The sequence below is a fragment of the Prionailurus bengalensis genome, chromosome E2 (genome assembly GCF_016509475.1).
Source record: "Prionailurus bengalensis isolate Pbe53 chromosome E2, Fcat_Pben_1.1_paternal_pri, whole genome shotgun sequence".
In the NCBI taxonomy this organism is placed as follows: Eukaryota; Metazoa; Chordata; class Mammalia; order Carnivora; family Felidae; genus Prionailurus; species Prionailurus bengalensis.
In genome coordinates this window covers 10,521,104-10,545,166 of record NC_057352.1, presented here as the reverse complement: position 1 = coordinate 10,545,166, position 24,063 = coordinate 10,521,104, and the positions used below count along the sequence as shown (strand labels likewise).

Here is a 24,063-nt window from a genome sequence, read left to right as displayed (position 1 = left end):
GTGAACAGGTTGAAAAGTGTTCCCATCAGGGAGGCCTGGCTGGCTCAGTTGGTAAAGCATGTGATTCTTGATCGGGTGGTCGTCACCTTGGGCATAAAGCTTACTTTAAAAACACAAACAGGGTTCCCACCAGCTAGTGCACAGGACTGTTCGGAGGTGTGTGCCTCAGTGTCTCCAACTGTCCAACAGAGACAGGCCCATGCTCTCTGTGAGGCCCTGCCTGCCTGGCTCTCCTAAGACTCCATTTGCACTGGTGGCCTCGGGGTCTCCTAGGAGCGGTTAAGCTCCCGGAGGCCCTCATGCCAGGCCGCTGAAGAGGCTTGCGAGGGACAGAGGTGGACAGGGCCTGGCTTGGACGCCTGGATCCCGGTTCTCCGTGGGAGGCGCTACAATCCGAGTTCTTATTTATGATCTGATAGGAAGCTCGGACGTTGAGGTTCCCGTCCCTGTGATAGGGGGAGGATGTCAGATCCCAGGATCCTGATTTCTGAAGTTCTGCGGATACCTGGGTCCCAGTGCGTGAGACAGCCTAGGTCCAGACGCCAAAGCCTGGCCTCATGAGATGGGGGGCCCTCGGAAGGCGGGGTCCTCTTCTTATGGGGAAGGGATACTAACATCCTGAAATTCTCTCCTGGGAAAGGAGGGTCTCGAACACCTGGCTTCGCGTCCCTGGCGCGGGTACTGAAGGTTAAGTCCTCCGTCTACAGGGGGCTTGGGTGCACGGTACCCGCCGTGTCCCGAGGGGGCTGCTGGAGCACGGGGTTCTCTTGGACGACTAAGGTGCCAGCTCCTCCCGGTGGAGTCTGGAGACTCCGGGTTCCCCTGTCGGGGCAGGGAAGCTCCGACTCCGAGGTTCTCATTCCGGTGGGAAGGGGGCCGGACCCCCGAAGCTGCCGTGGGGGGAGAGGACTCGGACGCCAGGGCAGCTCGGGAGTCCCTGGCTGGGAAGCCCCTACCTCGGCAAAGGCCGGAGAGGCTGGCGTTGGGCGGGACCGAAGGGGCGGAGACTAGGTGGGCGGGGCTCCGCAGACGCCGCCCCCGCCTGCCAGCGCGGTCCGCGCGTCTCCAAGTCTGCGAGGCCGCGGTGGGCGCGGAGAACCGAGCGCCACCGCACGCGCGCCCCGCCGAGCCCGGCCTGCCCCGGGGTCTATGGGGCCACCCCTCTGCGCCGCCCGGCCGGCCCCACGCCGCGCCCGGAGCTTGCCCTGCGGCCAGGTAAGGGGGCTGTGGGTCCTGCGGGTCGGGGACGCCTGGAGGCTGGCAGGAGGGGACAGGGAACTCCTGGGTCCTGCACAAATAGGGGGGCCGGAACTCCAGCGTCCTGGGGGCTAGGGTGTCAGGACGCCCGTATCCTGAGGTTGGGGGAAGGGGCACACGGATGTTTGGGTCCTGGAGAAATAGGGGGCTGGGTACCTGGACACCAAGGTCTAGGGCATCTGGACACCTGGTTGGAGAGGCTTGGGGGCGGCCTGGATCCTGGGGGCAGGGTGGGGGAGGGAATCCTTAATGCCTAGTCCTGGAGGAATGAAGACCTGAGTGAACACGTTCCTGGTTCTGGAGGATCTGGATCCCGGGACACCTGGGCCCCGAGTGTCGGGTCCATCCTGCGGGCGTCCTCTGGCTGGTGCTCTGGCCACTGCGTCGGGGGCTGTGGCTCGCACGCCCGGGTCTTCGGAAAGGAAGTTGCGGTTGCGGAGATCTGGCGGCCGGGACACATGGCCCCACCCCTAGGGGCTGGGGGGTGGGGGGTGGTCCCTGGGCCGGGCATGGGGTGGGGTCCCTGCCCTCTCCCTCCCCCCCTTACCTCCTTAGCCCAGCCCGGGAAATGGGCGCCCCGCGGATGCGAGCGCTCGGACTCGTGGGATGGGCTAGGAGAGCGGATCCCCGGAACAGAGGGCTCTGGGGGCAGGAGCCGGGCGCGCCTGGGCCCCGGCGAGGCGCCTGCCCCCCGCCCGCCCGGCTTGGGCATGCTTGGCACGCAGCGCGCGGGCCGGTCGGATCCGTATGCGCGCCGCGTGCGCCTATTGGTATGCGGGAGCCGGCCCGGCGCGGGCGTGAGGCGGCCGCGCTGGCGGGCGGCGCGGGGGAGGCGGCGGCGGCGGCGGCAGCGGCGGCGGCGGGGCACGTCCTCGCCCCGAGCTTCGCCTGGGGCCGGGCAGGGTGAGAGAGCGGCGGGCTCCGTCCCGGGGCCTCCGGGGAGGAGAAACTGAGGCACCATCCGGCCCCAGCTCCTTGCTGGGACCCCGAGCCCCTCACGGACCTCAGTTTCCCCAGCAGGTCCCCGGGGTACCCCCGCAGGCACCGAGCGCTGCCTTCCCGCGGCAGGAGACGCGGGTCTCGAGGCTGTCCTGAGTCCGCCTGAGCCCGCCCCCCCCCCCCCGCGGAGATGGCGACCCCCTACCCCAGCAGTGGCGGCGGAGGCGAGGTCAAGTGCGGGGGAGGTCGTGGCCGCAGCGTCCCGTGGGACTTTCTGCCTGGGCTAGTGGTCAAGGCCCCGCCCGGACCCTGGTGAGCAAGGCCCCGCCCCCCGGGCCGTGGCCCCGCCCCCAAGGGCGTCCTGGGAGAATTCACACTCGGCTTTCCGCCCCGCCCTCCGGAGCTAGAATTTCTTACCCCGGGAAGCTCAACCTTTGTTCTGCAAACAACCCCCACCACGTTCTGTTCCTACCCCCCTTCCTCAGAGTTCATACCCAACGTTCTCATTTCTCCCCTCTGCCTCCTCCCTCCCCCCGCCCCAGAATTGATTTACACCCCGGGGTTCTGTCCCCACGGCCGGGTGCAGCATCCACACGCGGGTTCCGCCCCCACCTCCAGTGTCGAACCCACTTCCCACGTCCCGACCCCGTTCCGAGGCCCCGAGGGCAGGGCTCCCCCAGGCCGCGGACCCCTGAGCGCCGGGGGCCCCGCTGACGCCCCCTCCGCGCCGCCCGCCCAGCCTGCAGGCGCAGCGCAAGGAGAAGTCCCGTAACGCGGCGCGCTCGCGGCGCGGAAAGGAGAACCTGGAGTTCTTCGAGCTGGCCAAGCTGCTCCCGCTGCCCGGAGCCATCTCGAGCCAGCTGGACAAGGCGTCCATCGTGCGCCTCAGCGTCACCTACCTCCGCCTGCGCCGCTTCGCCGCCCTCGGGGCGCCGCCCTGGGGACTGCGGGCCGCGGGGCCACCGGCCGGCCTCGGTGAGTGCGCGTGCGCAGGGGACGGGGGCGGGGGGGGGGGGGGGCAAGTGGGAACGTGAAGGGCCCACCAGCTTTTGCCCAGTTCTTGGCCGAGAGGGAGCACGAGGTTTGGAATCAACCAGATCCTCTGTGTGTCCCTATCAGGTGGCTTCTAGTCTCCGAGCCTCCGTTTATTCATCTGTTAAATGGGCACACGACGTAGGGATGAGTTCATGAATTTTGGCCACCAAGGATCAGACCACTAGTAAATGCTATTATTTTTATTAGGGAAGATGAATCGTTTTCACAAAGGAGGCCCGCAGCTCCATGGGCGGGACAGAGGGGGCCCAGCCTGGGCCTCCTATCCACTCATGGGCAAGAAACCCCCTCACTCAGACTTGAGCACAAGGACTCTGGAGTCAGAATTCCCAGTTTGGGAAAGCGGGAGGGAGACAGTATAATGCAGCAGGTGAGACGGAGAGAGCTTCAGAAAGACTCTCCAGGGTCCCTGCCCACCCTCCCACCCCCATCCCGGCCACTCCCCAGCGTTGTGACCCTGGGCAGGTCGCCTTACCTCTCTGTGCCTCATATGTGAAATGGGAATCCTGATGAAAGTCCGCACACAGACACCCGGAGAGCCGAGAAGGAAGCCAGGTGATGTGTGCAAAGAGCCTGGATATACTGGGCACAGCCTGGGCAATGAGTATGTAGCCACCCTTAGTGCCACTGGTTACCTCGCGGAACCTGCAGTTTCTTAAGCACCTACTGTGTGCCCGCTACTGTTCTGAGTAGAGGAGGCAGCAGGAAACAAACTTGAGAAAAGTCCTGCACAGGCTGACATCCCAGTAGCCAAGACCCAATAATGAAATGAACAAAGAAATGCAATCTATCATCTGTAAAAATATAGAATTGGGTAAAGGACAGATACAGATACACAGATATCGACTTTTATTGGAATTCAATTTTTTTTAATGTTTGTTTATTTTTGAGAGAGAGAAAGACAGAGTGTGAGTGGGGGAGGAGCAGAGAGGGAGGGAGACACAGAATCCGAAGCAGGCTCCGGGCTCGGAGCGGTCAGCACAGAGCCCGACGCGGGGCTCGAACTCACGGACCGCGAGATCATGACCTGAGCCGAAGTCCGCCGCGTAACCGACGGAGCCCCCCAGGCGCCTCTAGAATTCAACTTTATTCCCGATGGATGCATAGCAGTGTTATGTTACTGTTATTGCTTGTTTTATGTATTACTGCTTCACTCAACTAGAAGACAGTGAATCGTGTAAATCTGAGGTGGCAGGTGACAGCGACCGGGCACCCCAGGCGACGGGGCCCCCCAGAAGAACGGGTGTCCTTAGGGTGAGGTTGGAGGGGCTCCAGGTCCCCTCCTGCCCCCGGTCCCAGGGGAGGAGGTGGGGGGGGGGGAGAGAAAATAGCATTGATTAAGCTCGCAATAAATCACCATTTAAATTTAAATAATCCGGCTTCCCAGGCGGTAATTAGGCGAATTGACTGGCGCCCAGAGAATGCGGCATTAGCGCGGCTGATTACTGTCATTACCGCGAACAACATGTGCGCCGGCGGGGGGATAAACATCTTGTCTATTGTCCCGAACGCAGGGAGAGAAAGGAAGGGAGGGGGTGTTGAGATAGTCCCTCCGGCGTCCAGCTCCCCCCCCCCCCCTTCCACCACCTCCCGCTGCCCGGATGGGCACTTGAAGGGGACAGGAGCCCGCTGAGGACACAGCACCGAGGGGGCAGACCGCAGACTCCGTCGAGGCCCCCCTCCTGTATTCCTGGGGAGCACCCCCCTCCCCCTCCCCCCGGCCCCGTATGGGAGGTACTGCGTGGACTCCCTCCCGGATCCCCTAAAGTAGGCATTGGGAGGCATCTCCTGCCTCCCAGGGGCCCCAACAAGAGGTCAAGCGCCTGTTTCCGTAGTTCACACGGGGAAACTGAGGACAGGGTCTTAGCTAGTCAGAGAGCAAAGCCGTGTGTCTCCCATTCTGTGGCTTCCTCAATAATATAGACAAATAACTCGCCATTTTTTTTTTTTTTTTAACTCACTGAACCCGGGGCGCCTGGGTGGCTCAGTCAGTTAAGCGGCCGACTTCCGCCCAGGTCATGATCTCACAGTGTGTGAGTTCGAGCCCCACGTCGGGCTCTGGGCTGACAGCTCAGAGCCTGGAGCCTGCTTCGAATTCTGTGTCTCCGTCTGTGCCTGCCCCTTCCCTGCTCATGCTCTCTCTCTGTCTCTCTCTCTCAGAAGTAAAGAAACATTAAAAAAAAAATGTGTTTTAATAAAAAAATAACAAAACTCAGTCCTCTCGCAAACGCTAGGAAGAGAGCAATGTTGATTCCCATTTTATAGAAGTGGAAAACTGAGCCCCAGAGAGGGGAAGCCGTTCACCCATCGGTCGAGCCTGGGCCCGGCTGAGATCCAAACTGTCTTCAGAGTGCACCTCCTCAGCCTCCAGACCTGGCACGTCCATAGGTCTCCGGGGATCTTGCGGGTCTCGGCCTGTCTCTGGGCCTCCCTCTGTGTCTGTAAAACAGCACAACAGATGCGGAAGCCTAGCCCTGGACCTCCACGTCCGGGGAGGAGACAGCTTGGATCTTAGATCAGTGGTCGTCATTCATTCAGCATCATCGAACACTTCTCGGTGCCAGGCCCTGTTCTAGGGACAGGACAAAGTCCCTGACCTCAAGGGTGGGCCTACCAGCCCTTCGTGGTGTGCCCACTGTCCCTCACCTCTCTGATCTCATTTTTCTGCCCCTCTCACCTCTTCAAGCCCCCCCACACACACTACACACACACACACACACACACACACACACACACACACACACACAGTAGCTATCTCGCTATTCCTCAGAGAAACATGTTCCTACCCCAGGGCCTTTGCACTTGCTGTGCCCTCCCTCGGGAGCTCCCTTCCTTCCAAAAGTCAGTTCTTCAGGGAGGCCTGCCCTGACCACTCTGTTAAAACTGACAACACCCTTGTCCCCCAGCGCTCTCTTGTCTTCCTTTCCTGCTTCTTTCTTTCCAAAGCACTTATTGTCTATTGTGTCTCTCCCCCATGACACCGTGTTCCCCGAGCCTGGGACAGTTCCTGGGGCACAGTAAGGGCTCCCTAAGTATTTGTTGGGTGGCCATGGAACAGAGTGAGGGGAGGAGGGTTGACATCTTAATTCACAGGTCAGGCCCAGCCTCACTCTGAGGAAGTGACCTTTGAGCTGAGACTGGAAGGAGGTGAGGAAGCAAGCCGTGAGAAAAGCTGGAAGGAAAGCAGTCTGGACTGCGGGGAATATGTGCAAAGGCCCTGTGGCAGGCAGGAATCCGCTTACTGGCTGCAGGGCACAATGAGGCCAAGAAGTCAGAGAGAAGTAAGTAGTTGAGGCAGAGAGTAGACAGCCGGAACCAGGCCCTGCAGGGCCTCGTGGGCTTTGGTGAGGACTTTGGCTGTTAGCCCAAGTGGGACGGGAGCCAGAGGTGGAAGCAGGGAGCCCAGTGAGGACGCGAGTGCGATGGTCCAGGCTCCTGCCTGGTGGGGCAGCTAGACCAGGGCGGGGGCCGCGGGGTGAGGGGTGGTGGGAATCCGGAGAGGGATGTGCTGAAAACAGCCGTGGGTGGGAGAAAGAGATAGGTCAGGGCCAACGGCAAGGAATTACCTGGAAAGGTAGAGGTGCCCCCAAGTTATCCACCGTACCTGGTAAGAATAAGGGCAGGACTCGGGAATTTGGTCCCTAACCGTGTGCCTGGCTGTGTGTTGTTCACACGCACGGACCCATTCACGCTCTAGCATGAGACCCAGTTTACAATTGAGGCTGAGGAAGGTGCCCCATCTGGCCCGCGGGGCCTGCCCCTCCTGGGAGCAGGGTTTCCCTCTCTGGACTTCATCCCCACCACGTGGTCGGGGAATCTCTCCGGGCAATTGAGAATAGGAGGCGATCAGACCCCTGGGAGTCCCCTTCTCCCCTGGGTCCCTCAGTCCCAGCTCTGTGATGACAACTAGGACAGTTTTTCTTCTCCAGCGGCCAGTCAGGCTCCAATAAAAAGCGCGGCGAATGTTTGTTGAGTGAGTGAGTGATGCTTGGGGGTTGGGCGTGAGCAGGGGGCAGATCTGGGAGCAGTAAAGAGCCGCCTGCCGAATTTGGGGGACAGAGGAGCTGAGGCATTTGCCTGGAGAGGCCGGAACGCAGAGGAAGGAGTCTGGAGTTGGGTTTGGGGAGGGAGGGGGGGCTGGGGGTAATGGGACGCATCAGTCAGCGAAGGGGACCGACCCCAAAGCTCCCGTCCCAACGGGGGAACAGCAAGCCCTCCCCCTGCGCACCCCCCTCATCCGACGTGCCCATTAACGCTGTTAATTGCAGCCGTTCAGTCTGACCTGGGCTGATCCTGTGAGCGGGAAGATGAAGGAATTAGCAAAAATGACAGGGGAAAATTGCGACAATTAGCAGGCAGCATTGTTCCTGCCTGTCACCCGGCTGGTTCGCGCTGCATCTCGGGGGAGGGGTCCCCATCAGCACCCCCCCCCCCTCCATTTATTGTTCCTGGTGCTCCAGCCGGGGGTGGGAAAAGGGTGCGAACAGCGGGGAGGTGCTCCCGGGAGGAGGCGTGGCTTAGATGTTTTGCGGGGGGGGGCTGAGTCCTGATGGGGGCGCCGGGGCGGGGGGGTTTGGCCGCCTGGTGTTTTGAGGGCCTGGAAATAACAATAGTAATCACACTATTAATACCGATCCTGGCTCTGTGTTTGGGAGCACCTGAGGTGCGCCTGGAGGGTGCGGGGCCCTTTCTCTTCCTTATGCTGAGTGCTCAACCAGCCTGTGAGGTCCGCGCTCTTTGCAAATCCACTTGACAGAGGAGGAAACTGAGGCACAGAGAGGTGAAGGGACTGGTCCCAGGGCACACAGCCAGGGAGGGCCGGCCCTGGGGCTGGGCACCAGACCAGGACCCTTAGGCCTGCAGGAGCCAGCCACTTGCCCACCCTCAAGGTCACGGAGTCCCCTGGCTCCCTGATCTGGACATAGAGCCCCTTGGGAGGTGTTTCTCTGCAGGGTCAGGGAGAGGGACCTGCGTGGGAACAGCCTCCATCCACCACCCCCCCCAACCCTCTGCCCTCCTCTCTGCTCCAGACTGTGGGGGCTGGGGCGCTCTTTGCCCTTTGTCCCATTTGACATGACCTCCTGTCACTGTCTTTCCCTGTATTTCTCCTGGACATCTCCTTTCTTTTGTCTCCACCTTTTTTTTATTTTATTTTATTTATTTTTTTTTTTGAGAGAGAGACAGAGAGCCAGCCGGGGAGGGGCAGAGAGAGGGAGACACAGAATCCGAAGCAGGCTCCAGGCTCTGAGCTGAGCTGTCAGCACAGAGCCCGATCCTGGGCTCGAACCCGTAAACCGTGAGATCATGACCTGAGCCGAAGTCAGATGCTTAACCTACTGAGTCACCCAGGCGCGCCAAGATTTTAATTTTTTTAAGTTTATTTATTTTGAGAGAAAGAATGAGCGTGCACATGACTGGGGGAAGGGGCAGAGAGAGAAGGAGAGAGAGAATCCCAAGCAGGCTCTGAGCTGTCAACGCAGAGCCTGATGTAGGGCTCGAACCCACGACCCATGAGATGAAGCCCTGAGCCGAAGTCAGATGCTTAACCGACTGAGCCACCCAGGTGCCCCTCGTTCCAGAACATTTTCACTGCCTCCTGAAAAAGCCCTGCCCACATCGGCAGACACTCCCATCCCCCCTCCCTCCCGTCAGCCCCTGGGCAACGCTAATCTACTTCCTGTCTCCGTAGATTTGCCCTGTTCCGGACGGTTCATAGAAATGGAATCACACAGTGTGTGGCCTCTTGGGTCTTGAGTAATGTTTTCACTTCTTTTTTTTTTTTTAAGTATGTTCCACACCCCACGTGGGGCTTGAACCCCCGACCCCGAGATCAAATGTCTTGCTCCTCCGACTGAGCCAGCCAGGCGCCCCTGGATTTTTTTAGTTTCTTGCGTGTTGTGTATCTGCCTCTGGCCTGGGAGGGGAGAACCAGGCCGCCCCGGTCACCTCGGTGGCCCTAGGACAGGGCCTGCCGCACAGTTGGTGCTCGGGGAGTTTCTGCCTGGATTGGATGGATGGACAAACGGACGGACGGACCCCTGTCTGCATCCTCTGGTGTCTCTCTCTGTCTCTGTGTGTCTCAGCCCACTTCTGCCCCTTCCACCCTTCCCCCCAGCCCAGGTTTCTCCCCGACAGGGCCCGGGGTCCCCAGTACCCCAAGGTGGCTGCGGGACCGGGGAGAAGAGAGCGGGATTTGTAGCCTGGCTCGAATGGGGGCCAACAGGCCCCGGCCTCACCCCTCCCTTTGCCCCCAGCCCCCAGCCACAGGGGCCCCGTGGCGCTGGTCTCCGAAGTCTTCGAGCAGCACCTGGGAGGACACATCTTGCAGGTGAGGCCCCTTCCCTGCCTGCTGCTCATTGCTGCCACCTGGCGGCCACCTCTGGCGAGCAGCACCCTTTTCTCCAGCATCCATCCCAGCGAGGGCCCCCTTTCCGAGGGCCACCCGATCCCCTTCCCCTCCCCACCCCCCGATGAATCCATCCTAGGTGGAGATCCAGCTTTTAGAATCTCTTACCACTTGCCTGCTGGACAGACAGACGCCCAGCGCTCCTCTCTCCGCCCCCTATTTCTCCCCACTCTAGTCCCTGGATGGCTTCGTGTTTGCCTTGAACCAGGAAGGGAAATTCCTCTACATTTCAGAGACCGTCTCCATTTATCTGGGTCTCTCACAGGTAAGGGGCCCGCAGCGGGCTGCCTGGACTGGCCCGGCCACCGTCTCCCTTGCTGGCCCCTGCATGCCCTTCCTCTCTCCTGGCCTCACCATCCCAGCCCGAAAAGTGGGCTGCATCCGTGGTTCCCAAAGTGCACCCCTGGGAACCCCACGTGGCTCCTCCTTACAGGCGAGGGGGGGGGCTATTAAAGTAGTAGGTCAATTTGAAGACGGCAAATTAGCAGAAAGGTCAGTTGGCCCATGAGTGTTTGCCGAATGCGCCATATTTACCAAAACTCGCTTTTTTTGTTGTTGTTGTTTTGTTTTTTCCTCCACAATTGTGAAGAATTTACAGCGATTTGCATCGTAAGGGCTTGGGTTTTGCCAACTTTGGGAGATTTTCTGTGGCTGTTTTAGTGGACTGGCTTGCTTTTTCTATCTCAGCCAGCTGTGTCTGCCCCCAGCTCCTGCAGCTGGCACTGGAAGGTAAAAGGCAGGGGAGGGGGCGCCTGGGTGGCTCAGTCGGGTGAGCGTCCGACTTCGGCTCAGGTCATGATCTCACAGCCTGAGTTCAAGTCCCGCGTGGGGCTCTGTGCTGACATCTCAGGGCCTGGAGCCTGCTTTGGAGTCTGTGTCTCCCTCTCTCTTCCCTCTCAAAAATTATATATATATATAGCAGAAACGGAAATGGACTCCCAATCCTGGGGGGCCTGGCTCCTTGTGGCCTTCCTGCTACCAATACATTCAGTACAAATCACTGTCCTCTGTTATCGCTATCATAAAGGTTTTGGCAAATGGTAAATTTAGAAAATTCAATGCTAGGCATTTGGCCTTTGTGAGCACCTTTACAGTGAGTTGTTGGAGCTATGTGGAGGAGGAAGACCCTGGAGGTAGGGGCATGTGGCCAAGGGGAAGGGAGGGACGGAGAAGTGGAGGGTTAGGGCTGGAAGCTGGTGCAGGGAAGGGTTAATGAGGAGGAGTTCAGAGGGATGAGGGACAGAGGGGAGCCTGGGACCCCAAGCCCAGGGGCAGTGGGAGCTCTGAGAGGTTTCTGAGAGGAGGCGGGCCGTGGTCAGGTGAGTAATTTAGCAAGGGTGTTTGGGGACTGAAGGCCAGAGCGCCGGGGAGGACCCTGGGGCAGGAAGACAGCAGAGAAAAGTTGGGGGCCTGGACTAGGGGAGGTGTGGAGAGACGGGGAACTGCTCTGAGAGTTTGGGGTGAATTCAGTGTGAGAGTCTGTCTGATTAAAAAAGTTATTCTTGTTTTTTTTTTTTAATGTTTATTTATTTTGAGAGAGAAAAAGTACGAGCAGGGGAGGGGCAGAGAGGAAGGGAGAGAGAAACTCAAGCAGGCTCCTCGCTATCAGTGAAGAACCCGATGTGGGTCTCTAACGCAGGAACCCATGAGATAAGGACCTGAGCCGAAATCGAGTCGGATGCTTAACCAACTGAGCCACCCAGACGCTTCAAAAAGTTCTAACTCTTTAAAGAGCTCGAGAAACATTCCACTGCTTGCATCCTGATTGCCATTCCTGCGGGGACATCCTGTGATTCATTTCAGGGCACAGTTTTTTTGCTGTGAGTGGGTGGGAGTTGGGTAAATGGAGGCTACGGCAACCCAGTACACAGCTTCTTAATAGGGTAAGCAGGTGCAGAAAATCCTTAACGATCGCCGGGTTTGAAGTGGGAAGGCTTAAGAAGAGCCTAAAAGTTTGTATTCTTTTTTTTAAAAGGTTAAAAAGCAATCCTAATAAAAACACGAGACTGGCGTGAAGCGTGCCTGCAACCTAGGCGAGCGAGCCGGAGGCTGAAGGCCGCCGGGCGAGTGGCTGCGCGCGCATCTTACCCGCCCTCTGCCGTCCCCTCTTTCGCCGGCAGGTGGAGCTGACGGGTAGCAGCGTCTTCGACTACATCCATCCCGGGGACCACTCAGAAGTGCTGGAGCAACTGGGGCTCCGGGCCCGGACTCCCGGGCCCCCCACGCCGCCCTCCGTCCCCTCCTCCTCCTCCTCCTCGTCTTCTTCCTCGCTTGCAGATACTCCTGAGATCGGTAATTCCAGGGGCCCCAAAGTCACGCGGCCTCAAGGGTGTAGGGCTTGTTGTTACAAAACCCACTCTCCTTCGGGTTGTGCAAAGTTGTGCAAAATGCATCAGAGTCTGAACCAAGGCAACGCGACTTGGCTCCCGAAAATTGCCTAAGCTGCCTAAGGTTGCCTGGCTCCCCCGGAGTCGAGCTTTAGAAAGGCCCCTCTTGCGGCTGCTTCTGGGGGACAGATGGGACCAGGCTTTGGTAACAATAAAGCCCGTGCTTCACGGGCTTTACCCGTGCTGCGCCTTTAACTGCGTAATTGGAATCCTGATCACCACCCCACAAGCGGGGAGCTATCACTGTCTTCATTTTGCAGAGGTGGAAACTGAGGCACAGCGCAGCGAGGTTAAGTTAATTGGCCCGGGTCACACAGCTGTACGTGGTTGGTCTGGACCGCGGCCCGGGTTTGTCTGGCTCTTGCATCTGTGTTTCTAGTCCTTCCCTGCAGTGGAAAATTCCAGTCCATGTCAGAGAAGGAGGGTGTTGGGAGATTACCCTGGAAGTTTCTTTTAGCTCTGAGATGTGGGGGGACTAGGAGGTTAACTTTCCCGTAAGGAGGATTTTCTTCTGTTGGGTTTGCTTAACAGCAAAAATATCTGAGCTGTCATCAGGGCCTGCACGCTTGGGAGATGTTTGTGGGTCCACTGGGGAAGGTGATTAGGTTTGCATCAAAGATTGAGAAACAGGTTCGTCTGGCGGTGAGCAGTTACAAGAATGTATCACGGGATTTACAGACTAATCTGTATTTGTGAGTCTTTCTTGTTTCTTATACCCAGAGCCCCTGCTCTGTGCTGGGGAGGGCTGGGGACACAGTGATGACAGCATCCCCAGCCCTACCCTCCCTGTGCTCACAGTCCGGGTGTGGGCAGGCCGACCAGTCCCTAGAGAATGATAATCCAAAGTGGTCGGGACTGGGCTGGGAGACCCCGGAGGGATGGCTGACCCAGCCTGGGGGGGTCAGGGGGGAGGGCTTCCTGGAGGAGGAGCTGTCTACCCTGAGACCTGGAGGCTGTAGCTAGAGATGGTATCAGCGGGAAGCAGTTCTTGCGGAAGTTTTAGGCCAAGGTGAGGAGCTGAGCTTTCTCCCAAGGGTCCTAGGGAGCCATGGCAGTTTCAGGGCAGGGAGGGGCCGGGGTCATATCTGAGCTTTAGAAGAGACCCGTTCAGCTGTAGCTCAGAGGGGAGGTTAGTCTGCGACTTCAGTGAGGTTGTGTAACCCTCAGGCTGTGGCCTTGACCTTGTCTGGCTAGATGTACGGGGGGGCAGGGACGGCCTGTGTGTGTTTCTCCTTCAGGACCTCCTAACCTTCCTTCACTCTCCACCCCAGAGGCCAGCCCCGCCGAGGTGCCTCACTTCTCCCGGGCCCAGGAGCGTTCCTTCTTCATCCGCATGAAATCTACCCTCACCAAGCGGGGGCTGCACGTCAAGGCCTCGGGGTACAAGGTGAGGGTCAGCTCTCTGGCCCCGGCTGCTGACTCCTGGGTCTCCTCTCCTGCGGGGGACGGGGGGGGGGGGCTCCCACATTCCTGCCAGCTATGTCCTTGTGCCCCGGCACCGGGCCTCGCCAGGCCTCTCCTCCAACCCCGCCTGTCGCCCACAGGTCATCCACGTCACCGGGCGCCTTCGGGCCCGCTCCCTGGGCCTGGTGGCTCTGGGCCACACGTTGCCCCCAGCCCCACTGGCTGAGCTGCCACTACACGGACACATGATCGTCTTCCGCCTCAGCCTGGGTCTCACCATCCTTGCTTGTGAGAGCAGGTACCGGGGTCGGGGGGCCGAGGCGGGCGGATGGGGCCACACGGGGGAGCCAGGACTGCGGGCAGGTTGGGGGGGGGGGGCTCTGGGGATCCAGGGGGACACAAGAGCAGCGAGGGAGGAGGTCCTGGAAGGAGGGGGCCGGGGGGCGGGGCCTTTGGGGGCGGGGCGGGTTGCGCCCTGCACCACGCGGTGGGGAAAATTAAATCGCGAAATAGCCCCCAAGCTCCGAGTGCCTTCGGGGGGCCCGGGGCCACCCCACGAGGCCCACAGCCACTCCAGGCGGGACGCTGGTATGACACCGCCATTGTACCGAGGGTTAAACTGAGGCCCAGAGCGCTCCAGAGCAAGGTTTCGGAGCTGGGGGTTCCAGAACCAACCCTGCCTCTTTGCCCCCAATCCTGTTGTCTCAGAGCCCTTCTCACCTCCTCTCTCTGTCGCCCCCTGTGCTCAGAGTCAGCGACCACATGGACCTGGGGCCCTCAGAGCTTGTGGGCCGCAGCTGCTACCAGTTTGTCCACGGCCAGGACGCAGCCAGGATTCGCCAAAGCCACCTGGACCGTGAGAACCCCTGTCTGCCGGCACCCCAGGCCTGAGTCCACAACCCACCCCCGCCCCCGCCCCGCTGTGCCCTGCACCCTGGGCAACAGCTCACATGTGGGGGGGGAGGAAAGGGGCCGTGGGGTCTCTCGGGCCCACCCTTAAAAATCCAGAAGGCCCCCCAGACAGGTTAGCCTTCAGTCCTTCTGACTCTGTCTCTCTTCGTCCCCCCCTCTGTCTCCTCCCTGCCGCCACCCTTTCTGCCCCTGTCTCCCTCTCTCGCCCCCGCCTTCCTGTCCACCTGTCTCTCTGCAACTGTCTCACCCCGTCCCTGCGCTGGGCCCAGTGCTGGACAAGGGTCAGGTGATGACCGGTTACTACCGTTGGCTGCAGCGAGCCGGGGGCTTTGTGTGGCTGCAGTCCGTGGCCACCGTGGCCGTGAGCGGGAAGAGCCCTGGGGAGCGCCACGTGCTGTGGGTCAGCTACGTGCTCAGGTGAGGGCTGTCCCCGGCCGGCCTCACCGGGAAGGGGGCTTGGGGTGGAGGCTCTTCAGGGAGGGCTTCTCGAAGAGGACAAGAACCCAGAGGGGCCTGAAAACAGGAAGGGGAAAGGGGACAGTGAGAGGAGAGGCTTGGAGGTGGCGAGACCTTACGTGCAGGGGGGCGGCTTTGAAGTGGCCTCAGCCCAGGCAGAGGGTCTGGATTTGATTCCGGGGCACTGGGGAGCCACGGCAGGCTTCAAGGCTGGAGAGGGTCACAGTCAACTCTGCTTTGTGGAAAGACTCCTCTGGCTGCCTCGAAATGAGAGTTCTGAGGGACGCACGACAGGGGCTGGGAGCCCAGGGAGGAAGTGGGGGCAAGTCCCGGAAATGCCAGGCAATGCTGGTGGAGGAGGGGAAGAGCCGTCTGCTGCCACCCACGTCTCTGGCTTTTCTGGGCCTGGATTTGGGCCCCTAAGAGGAACAGCGGCCTGAAAGGAAGATGCTGGGGACACTTAGTTGGTGGCATCGGGGGCAGGGGGGCACAGGCTGCCCGGGTCTGGCCTCGGATGACAGGGCTGTGGGGCTAGAAGCCAGCTTGGAGCCTGGGGGGGGTCCAGTGATGAGCCCTAAGTACCATGGAGTGGGGGCTCTACCCCACCTGTGTTGTCCCCAGCCAAGCCGAGGGTGGCCAGACCCCTCTGGACGCCTTCCAGCTTCCAGCCAGCGTGGCCTGTGAGGACGTGTCCAGCCCTGAGCCAGAACCCACAGGTGAGCCCCACCTCCCACCCCCCAGCACCCCAGCCCCCGGGGGAAGCTCCCAGGGGCCTCTGGGACCTGTGCTCTCCAGTCCGGAAGCCACCAGCCACGAGTGGTGGCTTATGTTCAATTAAAAATGAACGGTTCAGTTTCTCAGTCACACCCGCCACATTTCGAGGGCCCCGTAGCCTCACGTGGCCAGTGGCTAATGCGGTTGGACCATAAAGATACGGAACGTCATCGGGGAAAGTTCTGTTGGACAACACAGGTCTAGACCACAGATGGGAAGACTGAGGGCTGGGGACGTGCACCCGCAGTGCCCTTTGTATCTCCCTCTTCCAGAGCCAGAGCCTCCGGTGGAAGGGAAGCAGGCTGCCCCCCTAGACAAGGATGAGCCCCCTCGGACCCGGGGAAAACGCATCAAAGTGGAGCCTGGCCCGGGGGAGACCAAAGACCCAGAGGACAGCGCGGAGGAGGAGCCGTCCAGCCACCCGGCCCTGCCGAGGCCCGAGTTTACTTCTGTCATCCGGGCAGGGGCCCTGAAGCAGGACCTGGTGCGGCCCTGGGGCCTGGGGCCTCCTGGAGACCCCCCACCTTCCCTCCTCCACGCGGGCTTCCTGCCCCCCGTCGTGCGGGGCCTGTGCACGCCCGGCACCATCCGCTACGGCCCTGCGGAGCTGGGTCTCATGTACCCGCACCTGCAGAGGCTGGGCCCGGGGCCCGGCCTCCCCGAGGCCTTCTATCCCACCCTGGGCCTGTCGTACCCGGGGCCCGCGGGCACCAGGGTGCAGCGGAAGGGTGACTGAGGACTGGAGAGCGGCCTCCAGAGCCGGACCCTGAAGGAGGGGCGGGGCCCTGAGGGCGCAGGGGCGGGGCTCACGGCCCCGATGGCCCTCCCTGAGAATTAAACACCTTCTCCCCCTCCGTGGCTCAGTCTCCCGGGGCCTTGGGGCCCCTCGCTCCTTTTCTTTCTCCTTGGTTACCTCCACCTGCTTTTACTGATTCCCATGCCCGCCCTTCCCGGTCGCAGGAACCTCCACTCAGAATGTGGACAAGGGTCAGGTTTTAATGTCCCGGTCCTCGGGCCGTCCAGCGCCCGGCCATTCCCCGTGGCCCAGCTGTTCACTCCGGTGGCGGCCGGCCGGCTTCATCGGGGCCTTCGGCGGTGGCGGTCCCATCGTCCTCGGGCACCAGTTCCACATCCAGCTCCAGCTGACCCATGTAGAGACCGACGGCACAAGCCCAGAGCAGGCCCACGGCCAGCACGGCCCCCACGCCCGCTGCTGCGCCCCCCAGCGACAGCTGCATGGGTCCCCGCAGTGCAGCCAGGCCCACCACGTAGGAGGCACCGCCCCACACGACGCACAGGCCGCCCAGCAGGAAGAAGCCTGTGGGGGAGGGCAGGAGGCCACGGTCAAGGAGAGGCAGGGCCGGAGCGCCCAGGCTGGCACTGCAGTGGGGTGGATGGAGAAGCCGGGGTGGGGAGGGGGATGGGGATGGGGGCAGGGCGGGGGTTCTGGGATCCAGATGACTCCGGGGACCCGAGGCGGGGCAGGGGACCAAGGTGGAGTTAGAGAATGAGGCAAACTCAAAAGCAGGGTAGGCGTCAAGAGTAGTACAGAGCCAAGGTCAGGGACATGAGAAGGTACCGGTATCAGAGGAGGTGTCCCGGATGGGGAGGTGGGGTTCAGGACCAGAGGCGGAGTGGGGAGCTGGTCTGAGAGCAAAGACAGGGATGGAGTGGCAGGGCCAGTCTGGGGCTGGGCCAGCATGAGGGACTAAGACGCGACCCTCATCTTTGCTGGAAAGTCAGATCGGAGGGGACAAGGACCCACAGCCACCCCGTGGGCCACCCACTCGGGTGATCCAGGGGCCACAAAGCAGGGGCGGGTGGATGTAAGGTCAACAGTCACACGTGAAAATGAGGTGGCTTCTCGTGGGGGAAGAAAGAGTGGGTGGCGGTGGGCCAGGGCAGGGAAGAATCTACGCCCACGGGGGAGGTTGGGGGTTCTGCCCTCCTCAGTGGGGGAGCAAGTGCCCACACTCCCTGGTTGGGGCGGGAGTGGGGGTCTGCACTCACCGTAGGCAGCTTCCCGACCCATGTCACTCTGCATGAAGGAGATGACCCCAATGCCTGATGCCAGGAGGCCATTGCGGAACCAGGAGAGGAAGGCTGGAGGAAGGGGTGGGGGGGGTGGGGGGGAGAAATCAGCATCAGCCGGTCAGCCCAGACAGTGTTATCCCATTGCACCCCAAATCCCCACCCGGTCCTGACGGCCCTCCACTGAACCTTAACCCCCGCCAAACTGTAGCTTCCATCCATCTGAGCCCTCTCCCCAAACTCTGCAGCACCAAAGATTCAACATAGTCTGCAGAATCTGCAGGAGAATCTAGGAACCAAAATTGCCGAACTTATTTAATATTTTTTAAAAAATTTTTTAACGTTTATTTTTGAGACAGAGAGCATGAAGGGGGGAGGGTCAGAGAGAGGGAGACACAGAATCTGAAACAGGCTCCAGGCTCTGAGCTGTCAGCATGGAGCCCGACGCGGGGCTCGAACTCACGGACCGCGAGATCATGACCTGAGGCGAAGTCGGCCGCTTAACCGACTGAGCCACCCAGGCGCCCCCAAAATTGCCGAACTTAAATATGAGGACAGGAAGATCCCGAGGGGTCATCCTGGTCAACACCTCTCCTCTCCCCATACATGTGTGTATCCCCCTCCCGCCTCCCCGCTCTGGGACAAACTTCTGCACTTCAGGCCTCTCTCCAGCCTCCCCCTTCAGGGAGCCTCAAACGCCAATCATCTGCTACCGCGTGTGAACTTCCTTGCTGTTATTCACATCCATTCAAATCCCTTGTGTGGCGCTAACCGGCTGGTCCGGGTTACAAACCCCACACCCACTCCCCATCCACTATCGACACATGAGGCCCCTCCCCCTGCAGCCTGGATCACCTGGCCCTCCAATCAGCCCAGAGCTTTTCTTTTATTGGTTGTTCCTTCCTCCAATCCGGAACTCGCCCCCTCTTCTGATGGGATCCACGCTCCCGCCTAATGCAGAGTGGTCGCCTCTTGGATCTGAACTGGCTCCTCCAAGGCGGACCCCTCCAGTGGGCAACACCTCCGCCCTTCACCCTCTTCGGATGCTTCTCTCGCCCAGGCAGTGCAATTTTATAAGGCTGCCTGTCCTACCCCGACCCACCTTTCCAATCCCCACTGCGTCCCACTAGCCGGACACCGTCCCATCCGCAAGCACTTCTATGCGGACAGACTGCGCTCTTGCAGCAAGCGCTTCCCTGCGCTTTTACGGAAGCCCTTCTCGCTCCGGAGTCCCAGCCCTGTTTCCAGCAGAAGCTCCACCCCCTTTCCCCACTCGCGCGCGCCGACAGCTCGGCTATCCGGGACCCCCTGTCCCGTCAGGGCCGACCCCAGCCCCAGCCTCAGACCTGTCTCATGCGCCTTCCGGAGGAGCCAGGCGTCCGCACGGTCCAGCTCGGACACGGGGGGCGGCGAAGCCCCGGCACGGGGGCCGTGGCCGGGGGCGAAGGACCCTCGGGCGCCCCCGCTCCGGGGCCGCGGAGGCGGCAGCAGCGCCCCCCGGAAGCGGAGCCGGGCCAGTCGGGCGGCCCGAGCCCACCACCAGCCGCCTCCCATGGTTCCCACTACGGCCGCCGCTCACCGCCCCGCCCCCACGGGCTCCCGTAGGCTGAAGCCCACGTCATTCAGGCATGGCGGCTCACCCATTGGCTTGGAGAGCGCCACTCAGGGCTGGCGCCCACGGTCCATTGGTCGAAATAGCGGTGATTCCTCCTCTGTCATCTGTGCCGGTACTGCGCGTCCCACCTCGCTTCTGCTGCTGGACTACGAATCCCAGCGATCATTGCGCCCATAGAAGGCCGGTCTTCAGAAGGCGGAGGCACGATGTCTGCCGGGACTTGTAGTTTATGTTAATAACTTTAATTCTAATAGCCAATCAACAAAAACAAAACAAAGCTGGGGTACTTAATGCAGAACCTTTGCAACATCTGATATAGCCCGGAGGAGAAAATAAACCTCAACATTAATCCCACTGATGAGCATTTACTGCTATCGGTTGTTGTACTCTTGCCCTGTCTTTTTTACAGGCAAATGTCAAGTGAGATGCCCTTTGACACATTAACTTTTTTTCATAGAAGTCGAGAACATTGACTGATGGCATTGAATACTTTTCATAATTTTTATATTAAAAATATGATTGGGGTGCCTGGTTAAGCCGCCGATTCTTGATTTCCACTCAGGTGGTGATCCCAGGGTGGTTTGATCGAGACCCGCCACAGGCTCCACGTGAGCGTGGCGCCTGCTTAGGGTTCTCTTTCTCTCGCCCCACCACCCCCGCCTCCCTCCCTTCCTCCGCCCCTCTCCCCCACTTTTGCAATCTCTCTCAAATTAAAAATAAATAAATAATTGGGTACCTGGGTGGCTCAGTCGGTTGAGCGACCGACTCCCCGATTAGGCTCAGGTCATGATCTGTTTTGTGACTTCGAGCCCCACGTCAGGCTCTGTGCTCCCCTGCTCCTGCTGTCTCTGTCTCTCTTAAATAAACTTTAGCAACAAAAATAGGGGTGCCTGGGTGGCTCAGTCAGTTGGGCTTCCGACTTGGGCTCAGGTCATGATCTCCCCGTTAGTGAGTTTGAGCCCCGACGGGCTCTGTGCTGGCAGCTCAGAGCCTGGAGCTTGCTTTGAGTTCTGCGTCTCCCTCTTTCTCTGCCTCTCCTCCGCCTGCACTCTCTCTCTCTTTCTCTCTCTCTCTCTCAAAAATAAATAAACATTAAAAAAATCTTAAAAATATAAATAAATAAAAATTAATTTATTTTGGACATGGTACAAGAAACAAAACATACAGAAGGATCTAATGGAAAGTAACCCCCTACCCCAGGCAACCATCCCCCTCTTCTGTTCCACAGCATGAAGTTTAATGGTTCATACTGATGCATTACAGGTTGGTACCACAGGTGATCCCCATCTGTAGGTTGTTTCCAATTTTCCTTGATATAAACCATTGTTGTTTCCTTTTAGGTCTAAACTTAGGTCTGAGTCTGGACAGACCTGATCCCACTGACAAATCTCAGCAGCCAGCTTCTGCCTCTGGGTCCACACATGGCTTTATGCCCCCCCCCCCTTACTACACTGTGTGGTAATGATCTCTATACTGATCTGTGTCTGCCAACAGGCTTCACAGCTTTCAGTGGACTGGGTCCTTGATTGATGCATCTCCTATGCCCTCAACCCAGTATAAGTAGGGAACTTGGTAAATAATGACAGCAAACATTTATCAATGACTTTGCCTGTGCCAAGAATTGTGCTAGGCATAGCCTGTGTGTAATGTTATTTAATTCTCATTGTAACCCTAGGAGTTAAGAATTAGAATAGGGGCACCTGGCTGACTCAGTCAGCGGAGTGTAGGACTCTTGATCTCGGGGCTGTGGGTTCGAGCCCCATGTTAGGTGTAGAGATTACTTAAAAATAAAATCTCGGGGCGCCTGGGAGTTCAGTCGGATAAGCTGTGGACTCTTCATTTTGGCTCAGGTCATGATCTCGCAGTTTGTGGGCTCGAGCCCCGAGTTGGGCTCTGCACTGACAGTGCAGAGCCTGCTTGGGATTCTCTCTTCCTCTCTCTCTGCCCCTCCCATGATCTCTCTCTCTCTCTCTCTCTCTCAAAATAAGTAAATAGTTTTAAAAAGATACATTAAAAGAAAATATCTTGGGGCGCCTGGGTGGCTCCGTCAGCTAAGCATCTGACTTCAGCTCAGGTCACGATCTCACATTCTGTGAGTTCGAGCCCCGTGTCGGGCTCTGTGCTGACCGCTCAGAGCCTGGAGCCTGTTTCAGATTCTGTGTCTCCCTCTCTCTCCCTCCCCCGTTCATGCTCTGTCTCTGTCTCAAAAATAAACATTAAAAAAATTAAAAAAAAAAAGATAATATCTTAAGGAGTACCTGGATGGCTGAGACAGTTTTAAGCATCCTCCCGAGCATGTCACGATCTCATGGTTCGTGGGTTCGAGCTCCACATCGAGCTGTGGAGTCTGCTTGAGATTCTCTCTCTTAAAATAAGCTTTAAAAAATAAATAAACTAAAATCTTAAAAAGAACCAGAGGGGCGCCTGGGTGGCTCAGTTGGTTAAGCGACCGACTTTGGCTCAGGTCATGATCTCGCAGTCTGTGAGTTCGAGCCCCGCGTCGGGCTCTGTGCTGACAGCCTGGAGCCTGCTTCGGATTCTGTGTCTCCCCCTCTCTCTACCCCTCCCCTGCTCACGTTACGTGTCTCTCTGTCTCTCAATAATAAATAAATATTTTAAAAAGTTAAAAAAAAAGAATTGGAATATTCCCTCTTTTATAGAAGAAATAAAATGAGGCTCAGAAAACTGAGATAATAAAAGCTGATGTTTACTGAGCACTAACCATGTGTCAGATTCAGTGCTCTTGCTTTACATGGATACTCTGATTAAATCCTCAACATAATCCTCTGTGATATATACCATTATTATACTCATTTTACAGAGAAGGGAGACAGAGCGGTTACCTTATCCTAAGTCACATAGCTAATTAGATAAGTCCAATGCTACATTACTAGCCCCAGTGCCATGCAGCTTATACTCATTTGATCTTTCATTCATTCATCATTTACTCAGCACTCACTCCCTGACAGTTATGCTACACATTTGGTACAAATCAGTAAACAAAACAGACAAAATTTGGGGCACCTGGCTGGCTCAATCAGGGGAGCACGTAGCTCTTGATCTCATCATTGTGAATTTGAGCCCCACCTCGAGTGGAGAGATTACTTAAAATCTGTCAAAAAGGGGGAAAAAAAGGGGGGGGGGTCACCGGGGTGGCTCAGTCAGCGGACTGTCCAACTCTTGATTTTGGCTCAGGTCATGATCTCACAGTTGATGGGTTTGAGGCCCGCATCTGGCTCTGCATTGACTGTGCAGAGCATGCTTGAAATGATCTCTCCCTCTCCCTCTATCCAACTCGTGCGCTCTCTCTCAAAAAACAAATAACCTTAAAAAAAAAAAAAAAAAAACAGACAACATTCTCTGCCCTGAACTTTCTCAACCTGATCAAAGACATCTACAAAAAACTCAAAACCAGGGGCGCCTGGGTGGCGCAGTCGGTTAAGCGTCCGACTTCAGCCAGGTCACGATCTCGCGGTCCGTGAGTTCGAGCCCCGCGTCGGGCTCTGGGCTGATGGCTCAGAGCCTGGAGCCTGTTTCCGATTCTGTGTCTCCCTCTCTCTCTGCCCCTCCCCCGTTCATGCTCTGTCTCTCTCTGTCCCAAAAATAAATAAACGTTGAAAAAAAAAATTAAAAAAAAAAAAAAACTCAAAACCAGCACCATTCTTAGTGGTGAAATATTGACTGCTTTTCCCCTAAAATTGGAAACGAAGCCAGGACTTTCATTCTCCCCATTTCTAATCAACATTGTATGGGAGGTCCTCACTAGTGCAATAGGCAAAATAAATAGATAGAAGGGCATCGACATAAGATAGAAGATTAGCACTGTTGATATTTGCACATGTGATTGCTTATGTGGAAAATTCCAAAAAATCAAAATAACTACTAAAACTAATAAGTGAATTTAGCAAGATTTCAGGGTACAGGATCAATATATAAAAAATCAATTTTATGTTTATATACTAGCAGGAAACAGTTGCAAAATGATACTAAAAATAAGTTCCTGGGGCCCCCTGCCTGGATGGCTTAGTTGGTAGAGCCTGCAACTCTTAATCTCGGGGTCGTGAGTTCAAGCCCGACGTTGGGTGCGGAGTCTACTTAAAAAAATTTTTTTTCATATATTTTTTTTAAAGTTCGTTTACAATAGTATCAAACCCCAAAATACCTTCGGAAGTATTTTAACAAAACACATGCAAGATTTCTACACTGAAAACTACAAAATACTGTTGAGGAACATTAAAGATCTAAATAAATGGAGATATAGACCATGTTCATGGATTGGAAAGCTGCTCGCTCTCATGGAGCTTCCGTTCTAGAGATATAGGCAGAAAATAAGCAATAAACATGCTAAGTAAGTACATTCTAGGGAAAGCCCAGGAGACTAGAGGAGCCCAGAGAGGGCACCTAACCCAGCCTAGTTGAAACCTGAACTCTGACTAGGCATGGACCAGATAAACCATGATCAGAGCCTTGCAGAAAGAATCTGGGGCCCAGAAAAATTACACTGAGTGTAGGACACTGAACATAAACAATCATTTACCATCACGAGATGGTTTCCTTTCCTTCCTTGGGCAGCCATCACAATTATATTTTCTAAGATGCCCTACAATGTGTAGACATCGTTTGAATCCACAAAAGCAGCTCTCTGGCCACCTTAACCCCAACCAGAGCAAGAGGGCCTTCCGAGGTTACCCCCTTTAGTTCCTGGGTCACCTGTAACTCCTGACACTGTGCAGTAGAAAGCCATAGACGATTTATGCGGGGGACATATGACGTTCCACTGATCTGTTAAGAACACTTCCACCTCCCTGCGAAGGCTGGGTTGTAGCAGG

At 57.7% G+C, this 24,063-nt stretch overlaps 2 protein-coding genes across 2 annotated transcripts; one reads left to right on the top strand and one right to left on the bottom strand.

The window, feature by feature from the left end:
* Window positions 1-1,044: 1,044 nt before the first annotated feature.
* NPAS1 (neuronal PAS domain protein 1) lies at window positions 1,045-16,446 on the top strand. Its single transcript, XM_043598593.1, has 12 exons — window positions 1,045-1,215; window positions 2,278-2,508; window positions 2,936-3,171; window positions 9,504-9,577; window positions 9,831-9,920; window positions 11,776-11,947; window positions 13,314-13,429; window positions 13,587-13,744; window positions 14,196-14,302; window positions 14,628-14,775; window positions 15,436-15,530; window positions 15,861-16,446. Exons 2-12 carry the CDS (start codon window positions 2,387-2,389, stop codon window positions 16,322-16,324), a joined length of 1,782 nt encoding a protein of 593 aa, XP_043454528.1. The 5' UTR covers window positions 1,045-1,215; window positions 2,278-2,386; the 3' UTR covers window positions 16,325-16,446.
* A 118-nt stretch (window positions 16,447-16,564) lies between these two features.
* TMEM160 (transmembrane protein 160) lies at window positions 16,565-19,207 on the bottom strand. Its single transcript, XM_043598594.1, has 3 exons — window positions 18,966-19,207; window positions 17,599-17,691; window positions 16,565-16,906 (listed from the first exon to the last, which is right to left on the bottom strand). The coding sequence occupies exons 1-3, from the start codon at window positions 19,171-19,173 to the stop codon at window positions 16,641-16,643; spliced, it is 567 nt and encodes a 188-aa protein (XP_043454529.1). The 5' UTR covers window positions 19,174-19,207; the 3' UTR covers window positions 16,565-16,640.
* Window positions 19,208-24,063: the final 4,856 nt, after the last annotated feature.

Excerpts from the sequence above, each read along its gene's own strand:
- NPAS1 (XM_043598593.1), top strand. The coding sequence starts at position 2,387 with ATGGCGACCCCCTACCCCAGCAGTGGCGGCGGAGGCGAGGTCAAGTGC. Across the intron at positions 14,303-14,627 it reads TCGCCAAAGCCACCTGGACC|TGCTGGACAAGGGTCAGGTG; the intron begins GTGAGAACCCCT and ends CGCTGGGCCCAG. Across the intron at positions 14,776-15,435 it reads TGGGTCAGCTACGTGCTCAG|CCAAGCCGAGGGTGGCCAGA; the intron begins GTGAGGGCTGTC and ends TGTTGTCCCCAG.
- TMEM160 (XM_043598594.1), bottom strand. The coding sequence starts at position 19,173 with ATGGGAGGCGGCTGGTGGTGGGCTCGGGCCGCCCGACTGGCCCGGCTC. Across the intron at positions 17,692-18,965 it reads CCGGAAGGCGCATGAGACAG|CCTTCCTCTCCTGGTTCCGC; the intron begins GTCTGAGGCTGG and ends CCCTTCCTCCAG. Across the intron at positions 16,907-17,598 it reads GGGTCGGGAAGCTGCCTACG|GCTTCTTCCTGCTGGGCGGC; the intron begins GTGAGTGCAGAC and ends CCTCCCCCACAG.